The following is a 21,883-nucleotide window of genomic DNA, read 5'->3' as shown; positions in this document are numbered from 1 at the left end:
ATATACTGTATATATGGGACAATATGTAAACTTTGAAAACAGGTCAAATTTGACCCGAGGACAACAGGAGGGTTAAGCTCTATTTTAACAATCTGAAACGCAAGTATCAAACGCCAAACACAAGTAGCTTTGTGGGCAGATCTTGGGCGCTGTTGCTATTATACCGGCGGGATAAATGACTCTTGTGCCTGACGCAAAACTAAAATGGGTTGGTCTGAAGTAGCTACATTACTCATAGCTGTGATTTGGGCATAACGTGCAATAAACCAATCAGAGCATTATCTCACATTCCCTTTAAAAGCAGGTGTGCTTGTTCCATGGCGGATTGCTATTATAATGGCAGATTTGCTAGGCGCACGCTCTTAATACATCCATGGGCGCACGCCAGGAGCGGTTCACAGCCGAGGAGACCGACGTTTGCTATTGATTTTTCTTTTTGACAAAATGTAAACAAAGAAATGTCACAAAAAAAACATTCTTTCTGATATTTTGGGCTCACTCTCACTGAATCGCGAGGTTATGAATGCATGGTGATATTTTTGCAATGTAGTCTAACATTAGACCGGGATTACCTCACTATAGACGATGCAGCTCTTCTGTCTCTCCTCTCCCGTGCTGCTGCTGGGGCATTTGGGTTAAGTGACATCGGCACATGCAGTTCAACATCACATCTCCTTAAGTCCTCTAATATTTCCTCATTTATGTCATCAACACATCCATGATTCATGGAAATGTGTAAAACAAGGTCATATTTTTCCTTGTATTTATGTATGGTTTGCAAAAATGGGAACTGCTGGGTCCGTGAGATGAGAGAAGCAAAGTGTATGCACCGTGTGCACACTCTACATTACGGCCAAGCATGCGCCCTTAAAATAGCATCTGAATAATGCACCACTGACTTTAGACTAGGTTTTTCCTGGTCTGTGGCGGAATTGTTTTCTGAAACTGCAAAATAGCACTAGGGAACGTTTGCGCCGGAACACGCCTCCTCTTTTTGATGAACCGCCCCCGCGAGTGCAAGTTCATTCCCTAATTTACCGACGTGAGTCTGTGGAAGGAAAAGTCCGCTGCGTGTCGGGTGCAAAATAGGAATGATACATGCGTCGGTGTACAAAGTGAATTGCGCTGGGTGCAAGATAGGGGCCTTAGAGTGTTATTTATTATCTGCTCTAGCTTTAGACACATATGAAAATGATGACGGTCCAAAAAAAATGTAAGTCTTCTACAAGCCTAGGGAAGACACTGCATATGCAACAGTTTTTGTTTTTGTCACTGTGATCGTTTCACTGGAGCACGGAATGTGCCAAAGAGGAGGTCCCAGTGGGTGAAGTAGGGGGCGTAGTTGACGCTGAGGAGAGTATGGTGGGCTTGGTGATAGGGGGCTCCTCCCAGACAGGGCAGCAGCCTGTGAAGAGCCAGGGGCAGGTCATAGCCGCAGTGGGCCTCCACTGCCAGCCAGCTGTTGATGAGGTGGAAGAAGGCTTCGCTCAGCGGGTGGCAGCCCAGCACCCAGGCGCTGCTTAGAGCCAGCAGCAGCAGAGACAGCAGCTCGCCCGAGTTACTGTCCTGGGCAGCCAGAGCAAAGGGGATGTGATGCCGGTGGTGCAGCTGGTGGATGTTGCGGTAGAGCCAGGGAAACCTGATGAGAAACACACAAACAGCTGTCTCTGCTTACATTCCCTCGGTTATGGATAATCACTGCAATCTGTCATTCTGTTATCATATCTATGATTCTGTATTTGGACGTTGCTGCTTGTTGTTGTTGTCGTTGTTGGGATGTTCTTTTGTTTTTCTTTCTACATTTTTTTTTTTTTACATGTCAATGTTCTTTTATACAGCACCTTAGTGCTTCTTTGTACAACACTTTGGTCAGCTTAAGCTGTGTTTAAATGTGCTCTAGAAATAAACTTTGCTTACAAGATTCCCAGAATGGTATAATGTCAGTGTTTACTAAAAGTGAAACTAAAACGAAAATAAGCAGTGAAACATTGTTGGCAAATTGAAACTAAATAAAAACTCACAATCTAAAATGATACTGCCTGGTTAAAAAACTAAAATATAATAAATAAAAATAAAAATGTATGTAAATTAATTTCTGTTTTAGTCTTTTAGCTATATCACTACCTAAAAAAGGAGACAGCATGAATTTCCGTCAACTCTCATGACATTGAAACAGATGGCACTGTGCCAAAAATGCTTCACATCAGACACTTAGGAACCGTTTCGGATTAAAGGAGAGCTATTATATACTGTTTTCAGGTTCATACTTGTATTTTGTGCTTCTACTGGAACATGTTTTCATGCTTTAATGTTTAAGAAACACTTTATTTTTCTCATACTGCCCGTGACTGCTGCACCTGTATTCACCCTCTGTCTGAGACGCTCTGTTGGAGCGCCTTGTCTCTTTAAGCCCCCCACCCGAAAAAGTAAAGTCTGCTCTGATTGGCCAGCGTTTCCGGATCTCTGGAGTCTCCGCATCTGTCTTCTGCTGTCGCTGTTGTCAATACCCGATGTGAGTCGAGTGCAGATGTGAGTTGTGGTATGCTCTGATTTAAACGGTTTACGGCATAACGTGTCATACAGAAATTTGTGAAATCCATAAAATAATAAACTGTTCTCATTACAAACAATAACAGAAGATGGAAAATGTTTTAGCTATCTATGATTGTTTGATTGCTAACGTTCAAACGCTCAAAACGGCATTCAAGTGACAGCCTTTGTTGTGTTTGATTGCTAACTTGTAGCCAGCAGTGAACAAACTTCGTCATGTAGGTCCATTTTAATTGTATCGACATTACAGAAGTCTCTCGTTAGCAGTTAGCTCGTTCTTGTAGGCTACTTGTCGCAAAGTGACGCATGCGCATCTCACATCTGCACTCGACTCACATCGGGTAGTGACATCTGTCTCTGTACAGCAGTGTTGCCAACTTTGCGACTTTCTCGCTAGATTTAGCGATTCTTTAGACCCTCTTAGCGACTTTATTTCTAAAAAGCGAAATTTAGCTGCTTCAGATCATTGGGGAAAAGTGAGATAGGCTATATTATATTGTAATTGATTTCAATTCATACTACTCAGAGTAATCACAGTCCACAGCGCTACAGCCAACAGCACAGGGTTTCTGTCTCCCTCTTCTCTTGTGCCGTGAAGCAGGCAGTCAGCCGACACAACCACTAAGCCTTATGCAAATGACAGTCACCAATATGAAAATGAGGGTATAACGTAATCTAGCAACTTTTAGCAACTTTTGGAGCTTGTGCTAGCTACTTTCATTAGAAAAGAGTTGGCAACACTGCTGTACAGTCCATTGCAGTTGCAGACTGACTGCAACGGAGTATATAGTGGGACTTTACACCGTGAAAAATCAGCAAAAAAGGCTTCTAATACAAATATTACACAACCGGATGTTCCAGGGGGAATGTGATTGGAAATTGGGAAGAAATTAACAACATCTGCCGCCAAGATTACAACTAACCATTAGCATTTAGCTACATGTAGTTAGCAGTGAACTGTAATGGAGTATAGCTGCACTTTTTACCATGCAACATCACTGATAAAGGCTTCTAAACCAAAAACTACACAACAGTACATGTTCCAGGTGGAATATGATCCGAAATTGGGGAGAAATGAATAACTTCGGCAGCCAAGATTACAGCTTTTCCTGGAATTAGCATGTAGCTACATATTAGCAGTGGACTGTAACGGAGTACAGCAACACTTTCTACCATGAAAAATCCCCAATAAAGGCTTCTAAACCAAAAACTACACAAACAGACATGTTTCAGCAAGAATGTGACCCGAAATAGAGGAGAAAATATATATGACAGAAAATACAGAGAGAAAAAAATAGGTCTCCTTTAAACATTAAATATTAAGGCCATTCTCCCCCCTTGTATTTTGTATGTAGCCTATATGTACAGTAGCTACATACTTCTCAGACATTATACCTGGATCTAACAAAAGCAAACTAAATCTTCTTAATTGAAAATTCTAAACTAATCTAACCTTGGCCTGATGATGTAATAGTGATGTCATCAGGGTTATCTCCGACTGGACTTGTGATTTAAAATTTTGAGCACTGTGTGACAAAGTAGGGCGGTTGAATTTGAAAGACGTGGCAATTTAACACGCACAAAAGTGTTTAAGGAAGATCTACATTTGTTGCATTATGGGAAATGTCGACGACGGTTCACGGGGTAGTTCCGGTGGCAGGGGTGCAGAAGGTGCCCACAGTTTTGTTGTCATTACTTAGAATTCCTCCACCAGAAACTACGCACTATAGCTTTAAAGATTTAAATTTTCACTGTAAATGCATATCGGTTTTAATTACTAATAATCTGTATTGGTATCAGCCTTGAAAAAACAGTATCGGTCGATCCCTAATATATATATTTCTGTTTGCAAACAGCTTTCCTGTCAAAAATGTATTGTATTGTATTTATTGAATAAAAAAAGATTAGACTTTATTGAACTCCGATTAAAATGAATTGGTACGGAAGTCAGAGTTGTGTTAATATATTTAATGTTTGTTTAAAAAAAAATAAGTATTATGAGAAGTGCCCTTCTTTTCTACCTGAGCCACTGGCCCCCAAAATGTCTGCACGTCCCTGCTTGACATGGGTGCAGACAGCTTACCTGTGCATGCAGATGTGCCATATAAAGAAGAGCATGTCAAAAAGCAGTAAACACGCGAAGACTTCCACGAAGAACTGCCAGCAGGATGGAGCCAGCTCCGGCATTACGGGGCTCCGCACCCTTTGAAACAGCGCGGTGGCGGGGACGATGGTGGTCAGGTATTGGTACAGCACCTTCCAAAAACAGCCAACCCACCGGCGGAGAGGCGGCGGCGGACCCGAGCCTGCGGTGATCCTCCACGAGCGGACCCGCTGGCAGACTCTTCCCAGCGTGTCCAGCACGAGGAAAGGTGCGCAGAGCAGCAGGTGGATCACAAAGCCGTAGAGCGCGGGCAGGTAAGGGGAGAGCAGGATGTCCTCCTGGCCCGCTCTCACACACTCCCACAGCCCCTGGAGGAGAGGCGCACGGACCTCTCCAATCCCTGCGCAGGACACACTCATCCCGACTCGGCCCTCACCATCTATCTACTATCTTCTTTTAGCGCGGGTATCACCAAGTCTTACAAAAGAGTACTTTTTTTTTTTTTATGCAATGCAGCAGTTTGTTTGACAGCTGTAACGCTATTATCCTCATGTGATTTTAAATGCCTTCACTTTGAATGAACTCCACAATGATCGGTCCTGTATAAACTCTCATAGGCTGCATCTTTAGGAAAGGTAAGTTAGGTGGTTTTTCCTCCGCTTCTTCCTGGAGGCGAGTGTTGATGTTCCTGCTGAGGTTTTCTCTCTATATGGTGGAAGGGGAAGGGGGAGGGGGAGGAGCCACAGATCCGATTTCTCCCCACTTTCATTCCCATTTCTTTTTTATGTTGACACAAGCAGTAGGCTAGGTGAAGTAATTCACCTCGTGGTTGCATTCAGTTAATTACACACTAGAACATTTTGGCCTACATAAAGTTGGCTGAGGGAAACGCAGGGGGTTTCTGGGAGAGGACTGTCACATGAGATGACTATTCAATGATTTGGAAGTGTGATTAAGATCTGACACAGATACTGATTATTACATCACTGACTGCTTGTAGAAGAAAATGAATTACCTAACAGTTTTAGTCTCATTTTTTTCCTGATATCCTCGACTGATTAAGTTCCTATTGTTTTACCTGATCAACAACTTTTAGTGTCTCCTGATTTAATTAAAGTGCTCATATTATGCTTTTTGGCTTTTCCCCCTTCCTTTATTGTGTTATATATCTTTTTTTGTGCATGTTATCGGTTTACAAAGTGAGAAATCCCAAAGTCCACCCCAAAGGGACTTACCATCTCCAACAGAAAACACTGTTCACAAACTGCTCCAAACAGCTCTATTGTAGTCCAGAATTTTCTTCCGTGACGGAACATGCGTCATTTTGCGCCGCTTTGTAACACACGTTATAATGCTCGCCTAGCTGCTAGCGTGACACTCCCTCATACTCTGCTTCTGACTGGCTAGTAGTCCTTACCTAGGGACTGTGCATGTGCGACTTCCAACAAAGATGGAACAGAAGTGAGATGTATATTATTTTAAATATACTTAATAAAATACAAAAAACCTAACTTGGTTTAGTCTTCGACTGTCTGTTTTGTTTCACCTTCTATTTTTAAAACATCTACACCTGCTGCATCGAAAAACTTCCACCACAACCTATTCTGATATAACCTCTAAATACAATTATGAACCTGAAAATGAGCAGAATATGAGCACTTTAAGTACTGTATGTCTGCCTTTGCTTTAGTTTGGTGATAAAACAAAGCATTTGCTTGATCACTCTGAGTGAGACATTTTGTTTAGAGCCTAGGTTGGCTCCAACAGAAACTCACATCTTTACTAATCAAAGCTCTTTTAATTGGTTGAAGCCGACAGTATTGAGTCTATTCAATTCTACTCAGACTTGTGAGTTGAATATCTTCTTAGCTTTTGTTTATCCTGTTCTTTCCTGTAACCTTGTATTAAACCCTGGCTAGAAACTCATTCTGGTCGGAGAGACTCCTACAGCTTTTTTTCCCTGCGCAGTGAATAAAACTCATCTGAACCAACCTGAAAAAACTCTTTAAGTGCTGACTGGTGTTGGTTCACTGAACATCTGATGTGGTGTGCACATTTAAACACGGGATCCAGTGCCGTTCCAAGATTTTATTGTTGTCAATGCAGGGAAAAGGTGGTACACTGCAGGTTGCAGGTGAATAATGGATGGATGGATGGATGATTTTGTCTAAACAAATAAATATATAAAGAAAATGTCACAGATCTAAATAGGCTTGAACAGTCAATCATAACAAATTAGGTTGGATTCAGCTTGACTTACATCAGTAATGCATCCACAACCTGCACTGCATCCACAATCGGTACTTGGTTTTTCTCTTAACTTTAAACAGGATTTCACTCTGCAATCTAGCATAAACCAAACAATATACATCAAACTTTCAGGCATAACATTTAATGTGATCAAATATAAGTGTTATACAACGAAAAAGTCCATTAGACTCACATCACTCCTCTCCAGTGTTGGGAGTAACGCAATTACAGTAATGTATTCCTTTTTGCTGTAACGCAGTAATATAACGCATTACTAATTAAATTTCGGTAATATTATACTCGTTACAATCTCAGTAACGCGAGTTACAACGCATTTTAACGCAACATTTAGTGGTGCATTGTTTTTTTAAAGAATTCACCAACACTGCGACACATTTCTTCACAGGAAAAAAAAAAAGCCGTATTATTTCCTGTCGCTGTATTCGATGGTTGAGATGACTGCAGAGACAGATACATTTACGAGATGGATATTATTTTCAGGAGTTATTACGCTGCGTTGAAGTGAGCTGTCCTGTTTCTGTTCCCGTGTTCAGAGTCAGAACCAGAGACGGTACAGACAGCATGTATGTCCCAACAGGTGACGGTACGTCAGCGGCTGACAGATATAAACATGTCGGAATTAATGTTGAGGCTTGCTACACGTAAATATTATTGCATTTTATCAGCCGTGGAGAGTAACTCTGCCTGTAGTGGAATCGCTTCGAATGACGACCAAAAGCGCTTGTCTTTTACTGTGACCATTTACTGTTCAATATGTTGCAGTTTTACAAACAAGAAAGTGAACAACTTAAGCCTGACGGACATGTTGCATCTCAGTAAGCTAGCAAGAGTAGGCTACACAACAGACAACTTCCGTGTAGCCTACTTCAAAATAAAAGCACTTCCTGTGACGGTTCGCAGTAAAACTAAATTACTGTTAAATAAGGTTGTGTAGGCTACCTTTTCACAAATCAGCTGTAAATCAAGTACTGTAAATAATGTTAATAGTGAGTTTTAATCACACTATAATTGAGCATTTCCTTTAGTGTTTTAACCTAAACAACATCAATTTCTTATTGAAGTGCTATAAACAAACATTTTACAACAATGCCATACTTTTGAGTATTTTCATTTTCTCCTACTTCCCTATTATACGTTTTACTTATCTATTTTGTATAGCTTTAGTTACTTTGCATATTTATATTAATTATACAAAATATGAATAATCTATGATGTATTAAAGTGGATAAAGACGAGACTTTATTGATCCGGTGGTGAAATTCACAAGCTAGCTGCCAAATCAAACTTCCCCTGTTATTTTGGTGAAAGTAACTCAAAAGTAATGCAAAAGTAGTGTAACGCATTACAATTCAGAGACAGTAATATTGTAATATAACTAATTACTCTCAAATGACAGTAACTAGTAATCTATAATGTATTACATTTTGGAAGTAACTTGCCCAACACTGCTCCTCTCTTGGTTCTGCCTGCATTTTTTTGGAGGGAAAAAGAGTGTCACAGGCCTTTTTTGCCAGGAAAAAAAAGAGACACCTTCAGCCAGGACAGGACCAGTTCTCCAACTGGCAGAATATAAACAAAATATGATGGAGGAGGGGGAAAAAAAATTGGATTAGCAACCAGTCAAAGTGGGCAAATGCCCCGGGATCACAGAACCACAAAGCCCCAAATTTCCTCTGAGTCAGTTGGCTGTACCTAATTTGTTAAACTGCACATCTGGGATGGGAAAGTACAATTTCAACTAAAGCAAATGCTGCATGATGATCTAATCCTGTCTGACTTGTAGAAGGGTAATTTAAGACTATAATCAATACCTTTATACCAACAATGAACAGTAGTGGAAGAGGTTTTCATATCCTGTACTTCAGTAAAAGTACTAATACCACACTGTAAAAATCCTCTGTTACAAGTAAGAGTCCTGCATTGAAAATGTTACTTAAAGGAGTTATCCGGCGTAACACATGTACCGTGTCGACTGTTCTCTGGGATATGTTTTCATGCTAATCGAATGTGACCAGTTTTAGCGCAAACCGCTAATTAGCTTATAAAGCTACTCGTCGGGGCACGGGTAAAGTAAAAAGAAATCACTATTTCTATACCACTAACAAGGCTCAAAATAGCACCACACGTCCACGGTAGCATAATGAGGGTCCCTACATGTAAACCAAAGCATTGAGAACTTTGTAAGTGTACAGACAGTTTATTACAAAGATAGATTATAAAGACAGAACTGTTCATGTATACAGACAGGCGCCATCTTGGGAAAACAGTCACGACCAGTCGAACGACGAACGCCGTGCATCATGAGCTGAACTGTCATTTGAAATCTCCCATGGTCCGTGGTTCGTCTGTATACATGAACGGTACTGTCTTTATAAACTGTTTTTAATAAACTGTCTGTCTTACAAAGTTCTCAATGCTTCGGTTTACATGTAGGGACCCTCATTATGCTACCGTGGAAGTGTGGTGCTATTTTGAGCCTTGTTAGTGGTGTAGAAATAGAGATTTCTTTTTACTTTACCCGTGCCCTGACGACTAGCGTTATAAGCAACACAACAGCACAGTAAGCAGCGCTCTAGTGTGGCTTTATTTTACGTTGAAAAAGCCCTGTAAAACTGCAACCCACCATTGAATCAAAATAAAACTTTCCTCTTATTTGTGAAATAAGCACATGACCCTCCACCCCTCAAAGAATCGGAATCGAGAATCGCTAAGAACCGGAAACGAAAGGAAGAATCGGAATTGGAATCAGAATTGTTAAAATCCAAACGATGCCCAACCCTAAAGGTAGGGTACAAAAAGTGTAAGTGATGGTAAGATAATAAGGGAAGTAATGAGAGTTTAACAGGAACTTCTCAGTATGATGTATCCTTTGTCTTACTGTAAGAGGGCTCAAAAAGTCACAAGAGACGCAGTAATTCATGAGTAACTGTTAGTTTTTACGGGTGGTTTGGAGTTTAGTCAGGATCGAATGACGAAGAAAGATTTCAGTATGTGAAATACCCCCCTCTCCGTTTAGTCTAGGTCCTGGGTAAGATTTGTATGCACTTCATTTAGCGGAAAATATCTCAACTGTTACAGACTAATATGACCCCATTTAACAACGTGGGATGTGTGCCAAAATCTACCCGGGACGAAAGTCCTGAAAATGACCACTACAGGTGAATGGGACTTTTTTCCGCTTTATATATTCGCATGTCTACCAGTTTAATCTTCATATTAAGAGAAATACTTTTTGTATGACACTTTGTATTAAAAATAAAATAAAATATGCAAATTAGATTAAATATGCGTACATATAAACTCTTGAAGCTACAGATTTTCTGAGGTGATCACAATGTTTACAATGACCATGTAGGTGTAAGAATTCTGGTTTGATATTTTTAATTGTGTTTCTGTAGGTGTTCAGTGTGGATGTCGTGTGTGTGGGGGTGTCCTGTTTTGTGCTGTATTGAATGGAAAATTATTAATTACAATTGTATACAAACAAAAGAAAGAAAACAAGCATTTGATTAATATACAGACATTTTATATCCAACCTTGCTATTATCATTGGAACGATAACTTAAAGTGAAAAATACAAAACAACAGGTTTATTCCCTGTGTTGCAAGGTAAAACTTTCACAACAGAGTCCAGGTATGGGGATGATGATGAGAGCTCATTCAGTGATAGGATGTTTACAGCTATTGCCTCCCTTGCATTTTGCAGTACTTGCAACAACGGATACCAGCTACCCAACAGGGACACCCATTCTTGTGTGCACACTTGCCACATGAGCAGGGATCTGGCAAACCTTCAGGTTTTGAGATTACAATCTCAGTGACTAATAAACTGCCCTTTCTTACAAAATAAAAATGTAAATGGTGCTTGTACCCAAAGCTGCTGTTGATAATAGGCTTTGTATATGTTTTCTTGCATTAGTTGAGGTGCAAGCGGTCCTCTCAAAGTCCATCTTCAGGGCATTACTATCGAACGCAGCAATGCGCAGGTCATCAAATGTCTCCATGTCCGTTGATGGTTTGAGACATTTGCCCAAGAATGTTTCCGCCATTTGTATTGCACTCTCTGTTAACTGTGGACATTTGGAATTGAGAATCAGAGAAGAGTTGTCTGGTTTGCGGACAGTGTTCAGAGCTGCAAGTTTGGTTGATATTTTGCTGGTTGTATCGCACCCAGTCAGCGCATGTAGTGCTGGGAGACACTGTGTGAGCTCGTCTCCCAGCGCTATACAGATATCATGAAGTGGTAATATTGATCTTTTCACTCCTGAGTTGCGGATGAGCCAGAGCTCTGAGAGGCCAAGATTTCTCCAGTTGACTGTTATGTGGTATAATAGGCACACAAAGACATCTGTGTCACCTGATGAATGTCAGTGATGTAGATCCTGTACGGCAGGGGTCATCAACTACATTTTTCCAAGGGCCAGAATTTTTCTAAGCAGACACTCCGGGGCCAGACTTCCTAATACGCCTATTTTTGTTCGAAATGCTATATATATATATATATTGGTTATATTGGTTATCTTCTTTGTATCGCTCCCAGTCAGGTACTGTGTGTTTTAACCATGGATGTATTAAGAGAACTCAGCTGTGTGTGTGCAGCGCAGTCATCGCTGTACAGAATCCCGGCATGTGAATAGAGATGCAAATACAGGGGGCTGGGTTTGTGCTCTACCTGTGTAATGTTACCTGCTGTAAATGCTCGAAATGCTAAATAACAGAACGCATTTTTTCCTCTTCACATTTTCTGAATCCGTGATTGTTCTGCGGGCCAGACTAAAAGCTTTGGCGGGCCGGATCTGGCCCGCGGGCCGCCAGTTGACGATCACTGCTGTACGGTGACTAAAATGTCCTGCACATGGAACATCATCCTGTCATCAGCTTCTTCGTGTGTGCAGTTGAGATGTACTGGTGATGACATTTGCCCCATTTTGCAAAAAAAACCACTAGCAGCTAGCTAGCTAACAAACTGTAGTTAGCTAGCTACAATACACACCAAATTTAATATAAAACTGATACAAATTCATTATAATTATTTAAATACACAAAATTACAACTCATATGATAATGACACGTAATAAGAAGGGGTGGGGGTAAAAATCGATACAGCATAGTATCACGTTATTTTCCGTGGCAATACTGTATCGATACACAGACGCCAAGTATCGATCTTTTATTATATATGTGTTGGTCAGTCTGTCTGCTTGACAATCCCATTTTGCAGCAATACAACTGAAGTGAGATGAACAAACAGAGAAATATATCTTTTTAGATAAAACAGATGTTGACAAAGTTTACTTTTGGGGACATCATTTGAAATTGGGAAACATTTGAAGTTGGAAAAAAGGTAATAAATTGCAATATATCGCAGAATATTGCAATATGTTTAAAATCGCAACAATATTGTATCGTGACATAAGTATCGTGATGATATCGTATCGTGAGGCCTCTGGTGATTCCCACCCCTAGTAATAAGTGTAATTGCCAACACAAAGAATAAAGAGTAGATTTCCTTACTTTCCTTGATTTCACAAGTCATCTTGCTTCACAGCCATGTGATCTGCTATGACCTCAGGTCTCTATGGCTGCCAAGTAAACTTCTGTTGAAAACAAAAGTTGGAGGCGATGACATGATGACAGCAATATTTAGAACAGGGAGGAAATGTAAGCTTTTAAAGTTTAGGTTAATAAATAACTGGCAATTCCTGTATGTTGCTAGTTGTATGTAATAGGTTGACTGTTTTAAAGGCCATTTCCTTTATATCAAATCAGAATGCTTACACTCTTCTATGACCTTATAATCATGGTCATTGTGATCACCTCAGAAAATATGTAGCCTCAAGGGTTTATATGTAATATATTTAATGAGATATTGCCTCATTTACATATTGTATTTTATTTTTTTGACAAAGTGTAATACAAAACGTATTTCTCTTAATATGAAGATTAATCTGGTAGAAATTTATGAGGATATCTATAAAGGGAAGAAAAAGTCCCATTCACCTGTAGTGTGATAATAGTGTCACCGGTTGTGGTCATTTTCAGGACTTTCGTCCCGGGTAGATTTTGGCACACATGCCACGTTGTTAAATGGGGTCATATTAGTCTGTAACAGTTGAGATATTCTCTGCTAAATGAAATGCATACAAATCTTACCCAGGACCTCTACTATTTACAACCTGGATCAAGGAACTAATCATATTTAAAGGCCAAAATTAAAGTTGTTAATTTGATTTGTGATGGGAAATGCAAACAGTGAGAAAGCTTTCAATCATTATAACTCAAAGTACTTTTTCAACTCTTAGATAATCAGATATGCAATTACAACAGCTGTGTAGATCCTAAATGTTTGTGTTTGAAACGGTTTCAATAATGACAGACATGCTACATATTAGATATGCAATGCAAATAAAAACTCGTAATAATGCCATTAGTTTCTCAAAGAATAAACTTGACTTTATTGTCAAATGACAATATGTTGATTACACATTAACAACTGAAATCAGTGCAAGAACATTTGTTTTTCAAGTCATTGTAAGTCTCAATCAATCAGAGAAATTCAAATTCAAATGACAACTGGAAGTCATTTTGAGGAACCGGACCAACTTTAAACAACAACAGAGAGCGGTGCCAATAACACATAATATAATCACTGTTTTGTACTAGAAACGATACATGGAAGTTGTATTTGGTTGCGGTGATTTGTGGACACAAGACATTGAGCTTCACGCTACAGAAATATTCTCTCACCGTTGAACTGTCTGCTCAACAAAGAAGAAAAACGTCAAGTTCAACATGTCAAGTTCCAAGAATCAATGCCTAAACATGCCCCTTCTCCTGAAGCCTGACGTTACATAATGAAACGAGTCAATCATCGATGTTGAGTGGTTCTTTTCAGAACGTATAATTTGGTTCATTAACGCCCACATATTCTGTGTTGTGCATTGCAACATCCCTCTGTTGCCAAATGCTGTGAATCCAACACTTTGTCAACATGCATACAAAGAATGTGTTTAGTCATCTAAGACAGAGAACATAAGAGGTCACACATTAAAAAGGTTTTTTGGTCCCGATTAGATTTCTCAAGTCTCAAAAATGATTATCTGACTCCTACAGACAAATTTAACATGCGCAGGTTGGTAAAATTTGTACTGCGAGTCTCTCAGCATCAATCAGTATATTGCACTTCCTACACCCTCTTCCTCCTCCAGTGCATTAAGTCATGTTGCCATTCTTCCAGGAAAAACATGAAATGGTTATATGTTAAATCATCGTGGCCTATTGACAAAGGCTGATGCCACATGTCTGATGTATGAAATCTGTCTCATGTATGAAATCTGGAGAAGAAAAGCGGTTTGTTTTTCTTGTCAACACCCATCGTACCCTTTTTCAGAATGGCCATGGTATTGAACTCCGAACGCAAAACAGATATTAACAGTCAAAAAAATCAAGAGCAGCACAAATATAGTCTCTCCACTGATTGTACAGTGAGGAAAACAAAAAAGGTGCTACATACATATACAGCAAAATGTGGTACAACTTCAAACGGTTGCACAAATTCAATTAATATTTAACAGGTCCCCCGTGCTCAAAAGAATTATTTTACAAAACATAAAACAAACAAATGGATTGATATTACATCCGACAGGCGGCAGCTACCACACAGTACATTCATCGTCACTGTGTTTTGTCTAACAGTGACTTATCTGGTCAGGGTCCGTAGTTTTCTAACAGTTCAGAATAAGAAATCACAGCCTACCCTTCCTCAGATTTGGTCCTTCTTTTCAGCAGGCGAGTATCAGCATTTGAATAACTTCATTGATCTTGTCAAGTCATTCCATGTCCTCTAGGATTTAGCAGAGCTGCAGAGCTTCCCTGTCCTGGACTTGGACTGTGAGAATGTAGGACATGTCATGTGTTTGATTAAAAGGTCTTTTGACTGATTATTCTTAATCGTTTTCTCTAAATCCCTCTTTTTGAACAGCCGTGTCCTTCAGTGCTGTGCATTGGGCTGTAAAGAGTGACACTGCATTTAAAAAAAAAAAAAAGTTTGGAAAAAACGTTTGTATCACCTTTTCAAAATCAAAAACACAAGGAATGGATTAAACTTTGTGTTCATCCGTGCTAACGTAAGCTGTTAGCAATTGTTAGCATGTCCAGCTAACTAGCTTACTATGTACAGTAGTAACCTAGCATTACTTCCGAGGCCAACAGTCAGCATAGTGCTAACCAACTACATTACTGTGCGAGTCTACAGGTTACAGAAAAAGAAGCCTATAAACAACTAGCTTTATTTCCATGTCTTCTACATGAGTTGTCCACATTGGTGAGGAAGCTGACTTTTTGCCTGTGACATGCAGCGTTAGCTTTAGACTTTTAGCACAACATGTAGCCATTAAGTGAATACTTAAGACTCCTTCTTTAAGATTCTTGTTTTAAAATGAGTCAGCTGAAAATAAAAAAATAAAAAACTCAGTTGGAGACGGCTTTTTCACCCAACACATGGAGCTAACGTTAGCTGGCTAAAGCACCTAAAATCTGTTAGCGAAAAGTTCTCATTTCGGCCGACAAAATGGACGTTCACTGGCTAGAAATGAGAATCTGCTTTTTTTCTACCTGTTTGAGATCATAGACCCATTGTGTAGAAAATGACTCACAATTTAGATGGTAAATCTGCAATTTAGTTTACTGCATTTGTGCCATGTGAGAACAGAGCTTGACAGGCATAGCAACAGTAACTAGGGGACAAGGGTTAGTGAATGGCCAATGTATGTAACAAGAAAAACTGATTATATTCATTGCACCCGAAAGCTTAATTAAGATGAATTATTATTATTATGTCCCTGAACAAATATCTCTGATTCCAATTCAGAATGCCATTATTGGCTGGGGGGGTTACACACCCATGTGGGGCCCAAAGGCTCTTGTTGACGGCCAGAAGTGTTCCAGAAAAGAGAAGGTCCAGGCAGAGGGCAGGTTCTCTGCAGACACAGACACCACCCCACACTTCTAGTTGGTTATGAGGATTGAGAGGGATAACTTTTGTATTAGTCTATACATGTTTTTTTTTTTTTTTTGTCGAAAGCATTGCATATTATATCTTTAAGGAGCTACTTATACACCCAGGGGTGATGCTATTTCATCTTGGTTTTATTTCATATTTACCTAGTCTAGACAATCTCATTCTCTATCTGAACAGAGTAGAAGCATAACTCAAGTCGTCTGGCTCTGAGCTAGGATAATATTACATCCTAGTCAAACTTCCAGTGTGATTTCTAGCAGGTATTCGGAGGTGTTTGAGAAATACGGGCCCTGGTCAGCAGAGCTTCACCGGGTCAGAGGGGAGAAGTTGCCAGCTAGGCTGTGGGCCGGGCCCCTGCTGTGCAGCAGACGGTCCTCCACCCCTGGGTGGCCCTGTGGGCCCCGATACTTCCCTTCCCTTGCTAATCCAGGTCCAGGATCTGCTCAGCAACAATGTCCATGGCTGCAGAGGCCTTGATAGAGCTCCCTGCAGAGCCAGAGTCCACAAACATCTGGGGTATTTCGTTCCCAAAGTAGATTTTGCTGTTGGCTGCGATGGCCTTGTACTTCATTAGCTGCAAGTACTCTGGTGTTAACTTCAGCTGCAAGAGGGGTGACAGAATTCAAATTACAAAAGAGCAGTCTGGACTTCAACTCCCTATTAGTCCTGGCTAAGGCAGGAAGTGCATTTGTGTCAGCTCTTTACCTTATTGGCCTCTGCAACTCTCTGTGACGTATAGAACTCTGCATCGGCCCTGGCTCTCTGCTGGGCCAGGAAAGCGCCGTCTATAAAACAGAAACAGGCAGTCAGAAAGTAGGAAGCTGGCGTAAATACTGCAATCTACAATTATGACTTCCATCTAAACAACTGGTTCCCAGACTCAAACAGCAAACCGGTACTCAAAACAAACTTGGAAATAAGCAGTTCTGACTGTACACACCACAGCTGCTGAAAACCACTTGGAGATCTACTCGTAATCATAACACTAGGTTTTCTTTTTAATCGCATTGACTTCTGATGCACTTCTTCAAATCTCAACTTTGTTACAGTGGTCAGCATGTTTGGCTCTTTCTTAGACGACTTCGGTTGTCAGTGTTTGTATTTCCCCATTGGCCATTGCCAGTTCAAAATGTACTGGCGCAAAAAAAAAGGCTTTTAAGTCCACCATCGCTCCATCAGTCAGCTAATTACCTTCCTCAATACAGGGTGGATGTTGTTGTTGATGCTGCCACCTGTTTTAATGCACAGGTTTAGCAGCGCGGCCAGAGTAGGCTACATGCAGAGGAGCGTTGTGTCTGCCTGCTCCTCTCTTCAGACACAAATGAATGTGTTAAAGTAGGCTTATTTAATTTAGAAAAAAAACAATCACAAACGGCAGGCTATTTCAAAATAAATATAGTGGATGTGCAGGTTTTGATATTTCATCATGTCAATGTTGGGAGAATTGAGAGAGGGGCCGGAAAATAAAAGGGTTACCAAGCAGGGGATGCATATTTGATCATTTATCAGAATCAGATCATTCATATTATATACTTCTATAATGTTTATAGTAGATTATCCGTGTGTTTTCTTGCGAGAGATTTGCTCGCGGCTCGCAGAAAAAAGTAGACGAGACGCCAAAACATTTGTTGCAAAAGCACAATTACTCAACATGGGCGCCCAAAGGAAGCTTCAGTGGCCGGTGTGAACCCGACGAAAGATAAACTACGCAAATAGCAAAAAGCAGTAGTCCTACACATGAAGAAAGGACAAATCATCTTTAAAATAGAACTGTCTGAAAGTAACGCAAGGAATTGTGCCAGTGGTAGTTTCTCTTTCAGTTTCCAGCGGAGAGATTAACAACGGTGCATCGAAGAGAGAAGAAATAAACAGTAAAGTTGTGAGGTGGTGGTAAATGTACAGTGCAGGTTTCAGTTTGTCCATTTAAAAATGATGCAGCTTTAGATCCAACATTTGAGGCTGTGGTTCAGAATTGTCATTGGGTGAAACCTGGGTCTGGTCTGTTTACACAATCCACGCCGGATTTCACTCATTTAGGCTGGATATCCGTTGCCTTGGGCTTCCTTTGTGTTGTTATTCTAAACTCCGGTGGATTTACGAGGACTATGGTTAACTGCTCCTTAGATCTCTAGACCGCTAGCTAGACTGAGTTTTCTGTTGCACGACTAAAACAACTTTTGAACATACACGTTTCACCACCACAAGTTCCTTCCGAGCCTATTTTGCAGCTGCACTGCGGCTTTTCTCCGGTGCTTAGCACCGCCCAAGGCGATTGTGATTGGTTTAAAGAAACGCCAATAAACCAGAGCACGTTTTCCTCCCATCCCAGAATGCTGTGTGGACTAGCTTTCTGGCAAAGCGAGACAAATAACACAATAACATTTTAGATGAGTAATCCAGAACTATAACTTGTTGAAAATAGCATGATTACATTGAAAATTATTCCTCAACTAAAAATCTCGTGAAACGTATCTTTACCATGTCATGTGATGTGCTACTTCAGTATACAACTAACTAATGGGACCACAACAGATGAACATTTAATATCTGTATTTACAGACACCACCGCTGACTATCCCTAGAACAATGTGGCCACAATTAGGTCCAATGACCATACAGGGTCCAGCCATTTACTAGGTTTAGACCTAGTCTTGTTACACTGCTGTACTGGTGCTTTTAATTCAGCAAAGGATTTGCATACTTCTTCCATCGCTGGATACAAACCTTCGATTTCAGAGATCCTTTTTTCAGTTTCCTTCTCCATCACCTTCTGTCCAAACTTGATCTCTGCCACTTGAGCCACTTTCTCAGCCTCTATAAAACAAAGCATATTTGCATTTCCAACCTGTAGTGTGTGTAATGCACTTCTCCGTGATTGCTTTATTCTGTCTCTCTCACCAATCACAGCTTTGATCCTTTCGGTTTCGGCCTCCTTCTCCACAACCTTCTGTGTCTGTACAGAGACAAGCAGCTTTGTTTTCTCGCTCTCCCTGCAAACACAGACACACACTTTAACTGTAAAACCCCGACTGCATGGCTTCATGGGAATGCTTATTTTGTTGCTGTCTTTATGGCGTCTTGTCGTCTTCTGTCTGTAAATTTTAACCCGTACTAACGTCTTGCCGTTTCCTGTTGCTCTGGTCTCAAAACAACTGGCCAAAGGACTAGAGTTAAAAATTAGACACATTTACAGAAATGTTGATTAATGTGCATTGTCCTTATAAATAAATACATACTTAAAATGAAATATTCCAATAGTAGTATGACTTTTTTTTGTTTTATCTGGAGCTCGTTTAAATAGTTTATAAAGTGGTTGTGCTGTTGTGGCTTCCATTTCTGATGCAGTGCAGGCGGCCTCTGTGCTGGAGTATTGCGCAATACCAGCAAGAACTCATCGTCACACACTTAACAGCGTTCTGTCTGCAAGATCATTTTACCCAAGAACAGCAAGAACTTTCTCCTAAAGTCCATTCTCTACATTATTGTGATTGAGAAACGCCCCAGGCCTGGCTATCGGCTCATTCCCCTCACCTGGTTTCACCTCCAGCCCATTCCCTCACTCACTCCCTCCCTCACTAATATCAAGTCCGCTTTCACTTAGTCCCTGCCCAATTGGCATGTGTGTTAATGCCAAGCTCTCCAGTGTTACTTAGTGTATATTTGCCTGGTCTGCCTGTTCTGACCCTGTTTGCCTGTTTTTAGGACATTGGATTGTGCCTGCTTCCCTTCGGATTTGTTTGCCTGTTTTTAGGACACTGGATTGTGCCTGCTTCTCTTCAGATTTGTTTGCCTGTTTTTAGGACATTGGATTGTGCCTGCTTCTCTTCAGATTTGTTTGCCTGTTTTTAGGACATTGGATTCTGCCTGCTTACATTACATGTTACATTACATGTCATTTAACTGACGCTTTTATCCAAAGCGACTTACAATTGCTATATATCAGAGGTCACACACCTCACACATTGGTTGGTGTATCGCAGTGGGAATCGAATATCTACTGCGCCATCACCACCCTCTCTCCAGATTTGTTTGACTGTGTGACACATCTCCCGGTTTTGACCCTGTCTGAACTGTTTAAGTAAACTGAGCTTTTCTTACAAACTCCCGACTGTCTTATTGTCTTGCTTTTGGGTTCAAGTCTGCCAGTACCAGTGAACGTTTAGGTACAATCCGGCAAACGTGAAACCAGCTGACTCTGAATCATCCCAGACTGAGCCGCCGACACAGGCCAACGTGACTCAATGTCATGATCAGCATGTTACTTTCGTGGCGGAGGCTGTGCAGCCAATGGCCGTCAGGAGCGCACCATGGAGTCTCTCTGTTAACATCTCCTTAGTCTCTTAACTGCGGCACAGAGCCCAGTAACCACCGCTGCTCCCATCTCTCTGGTCCAGACTTTGCCAGCATTTGACGAACACTTGCCTCCTTCAGAACGTCCAGTTCCTGTAAGCCATTCCTCATTCACTTCTCAATTTTTTTTTTCAGTTTTGAAGGCTGCTGGGTGCCACTGCCAGTCTGTCATCTGGGTTCCTCCCCTAATCCAATGGGCAGGCCGAGCATATAACCCCAAAATGGAGACGGCCATGCGCAATCCTTTATCACAGTTACCATGACTAAGCACATGCTGCTGATTCACAAAGCCAAAGTAAGATGCTCACAGTCTGAGATGAAACAGCAGAGTTTTACAGGACTTGGCAGAAGGAGTTGGATGAGGATCAGGTCTATTCACTTAGGAGGGAAACAACTTACACAACACAGGCTTTAGGGGTCAAGGAACGCTCCTTGTTGGGCATGGGAAAAAAAATAAAACTCACATGAGCTCGTAGTTCCTGCGAATGCTCTCTGGGATATTGGGTTTTGTGACACGGACCGCCTGTGGTTTAGTGAGACACACAATCAAAGACAGAGATAGAAACGGTCAATTTTGAAGAAGGAAGATAAAGACAGTGTGAGTATTAAAAGCAACATGACTTTAGAAAATAGGTTTTCACCACCAAGGGGGTTATAAAAAAAAAAAAAAAAGGCACTTTGAGAGGAGCCCTGAGACACTAGGCTGTTTTATTCAAAGGCCCACTCTAAACTGTAGGATTATGTGTTTCCCAGAAAGAACTTGTTATTTCAACTGTTTCTAGAGATTTACAGGAAACATTAGGTTGGAGTATTAAAGCCCAGTGAAGCGTTGGAAGTGAAATGTGTGTGACATGACTGTGGGAGGGGGGTGGATTTAGTAGGGGGGGAAACCAATCAGGCTCCTTTTCAAGTCATAACGTTGTCCTTTATAAAACCCTTGGGACAAACAATTTCTTGTGTTGTTGTAATGAACTCTCCAGGGAGGGAGTGGGGCGGGGGGAGGGGGGGGGGTTAGAGGTAGTGACAGTCAATTTAGGGCTGGGTATGTTTACTGGCTTTGAGTGCGGTTCACCTTTTACTGCCAACGGTACATGATTGCTGGCTATACCAACTAAACTTTTTCTTCACTTTCCTGGAGCACGAGCGGATAGCTGACAGGAACATGACAACTGTTGTGTTGAAAAAGTTGAGAAAAAAAAAGGCACTACCATAATGCTGGCTCTTCTGTGTCTACCCTTCATAAAAAAAAAAATCCCAGCTTAAATTCACTCAGAGCATTTCACTAAGAGGAAACTCAATAAAAAGCCATTTTGCCGACACTAGATATCAAACAAAAGCCAGACAGACACTATATTAATACTATATACTGTACTTAATCTCGCTTCCTCTGCAGCGCTGTGTAGATAGATAGGTCTCCATCTTGGAGCTGCTGACCAGGCAAAGAAATTAGTCTTCCTCAGACTCACCCTGGGTCCGGTTGTTTAAGTGTGCTGCTAACTTATAACATTACCCTCAGCAAAAAAAAACAACCTGAGAATCAAGTTACCCAGAGCTAAAATGTTGTATTAAAGTGCTCATATTATGCTTTT

General features: G+C 40.8%; 2 protein-coding genes and 1 long non-coding RNA gene across 5 annotated transcripts in view; all 3 read right to left on the bottom strand.

Moving 5' to 3' along the window:
- Positions 1-945: 945 nt before the first annotated feature.
- ch25hl3 (cholesterol 25-hydroxylase like 3) lies at positions 946-5,401 on the bottom strand. The gene is made up of 2 exons (XM_031300604.2): positions 4,634-5,401; positions 946-1,639 (listed from the first exon to the last, which is right to left on the bottom strand). Exons 1-2 carry the CDS (start codon positions 5,071-5,073, stop codon positions 1,270-1,272), a joined length of 810 nt encoding a protein of 269 aa, XP_031156464.1. The 5' UTR covers positions 5,074-5,401; the 3' UTR covers positions 946-1,269.
- A 9,550-nt stretch (positions 5,402-14,951) lies between these two features.
- On the bottom strand, positions 14,952-15,456 carry LOC118493841. The gene is made up of 2 exons (XR_004895870.1): positions 15,245-15,456; positions 14,952-15,210 (listed from the first exon to the last, which is right to left on the bottom strand). It is a non-coding gene; the product is annotated as an uncharacterized LOC118493841 (long non-coding RNA).
- A 483-nt stretch (positions 15,457-15,939) lies between these two features.
- Positions 15,940-21,883, bottom strand: part of erlin2 (ER lipid raft associated 2) — a 35,708-nt gene continuing 29,764 nt past the window's right edge. For all 3 annotated transcript variants that reach the window (XM_031300606.2, XM_031300607.2, XM_031300605.2), the window contains exons 8-12: positions 20,759-20,817; positions 18,843-18,934; positions 18,669-18,758; positions 16,650-16,729; positions 15,940-16,545 (exon numbers count right to left, since the gene is read on the bottom strand). In XM_031300606.2, coding sequence (XP_031156466.1) covers positions 16,366-16,545; positions 16,650-16,729; positions 18,669-18,758; positions 18,843-18,934; positions 20,759-20,817 — 501 coding nt within the window. In that variant the 3' untranslated portion in view covers positions 15,940-16,365. The remainder of the gene's footprint in view (positions 16,546-16,649; positions 16,730-18,668; positions 18,759-18,842; positions 18,935-20,758; positions 20,818-21,883) is intronic.

The sequence above is a fragment of the Sander lucioperca genome, chromosome 2 (assembly GCF_008315115.2).
Source record: "Sander lucioperca isolate FBNREF2018 chromosome 2, SLUC_FBN_1.2, whole genome shotgun sequence".
In the NCBI taxonomy this organism is placed as follows: domain Eukaryota; kingdom Metazoa; phylum Chordata; class Actinopteri; order Perciformes; family Percidae; genus Sander; species Sander lucioperca.
The sequence above is the reverse complement of the archived record's forward strand: the minus strand, read 5'-3'. Positions and strand labels throughout refer to the sequence as shown.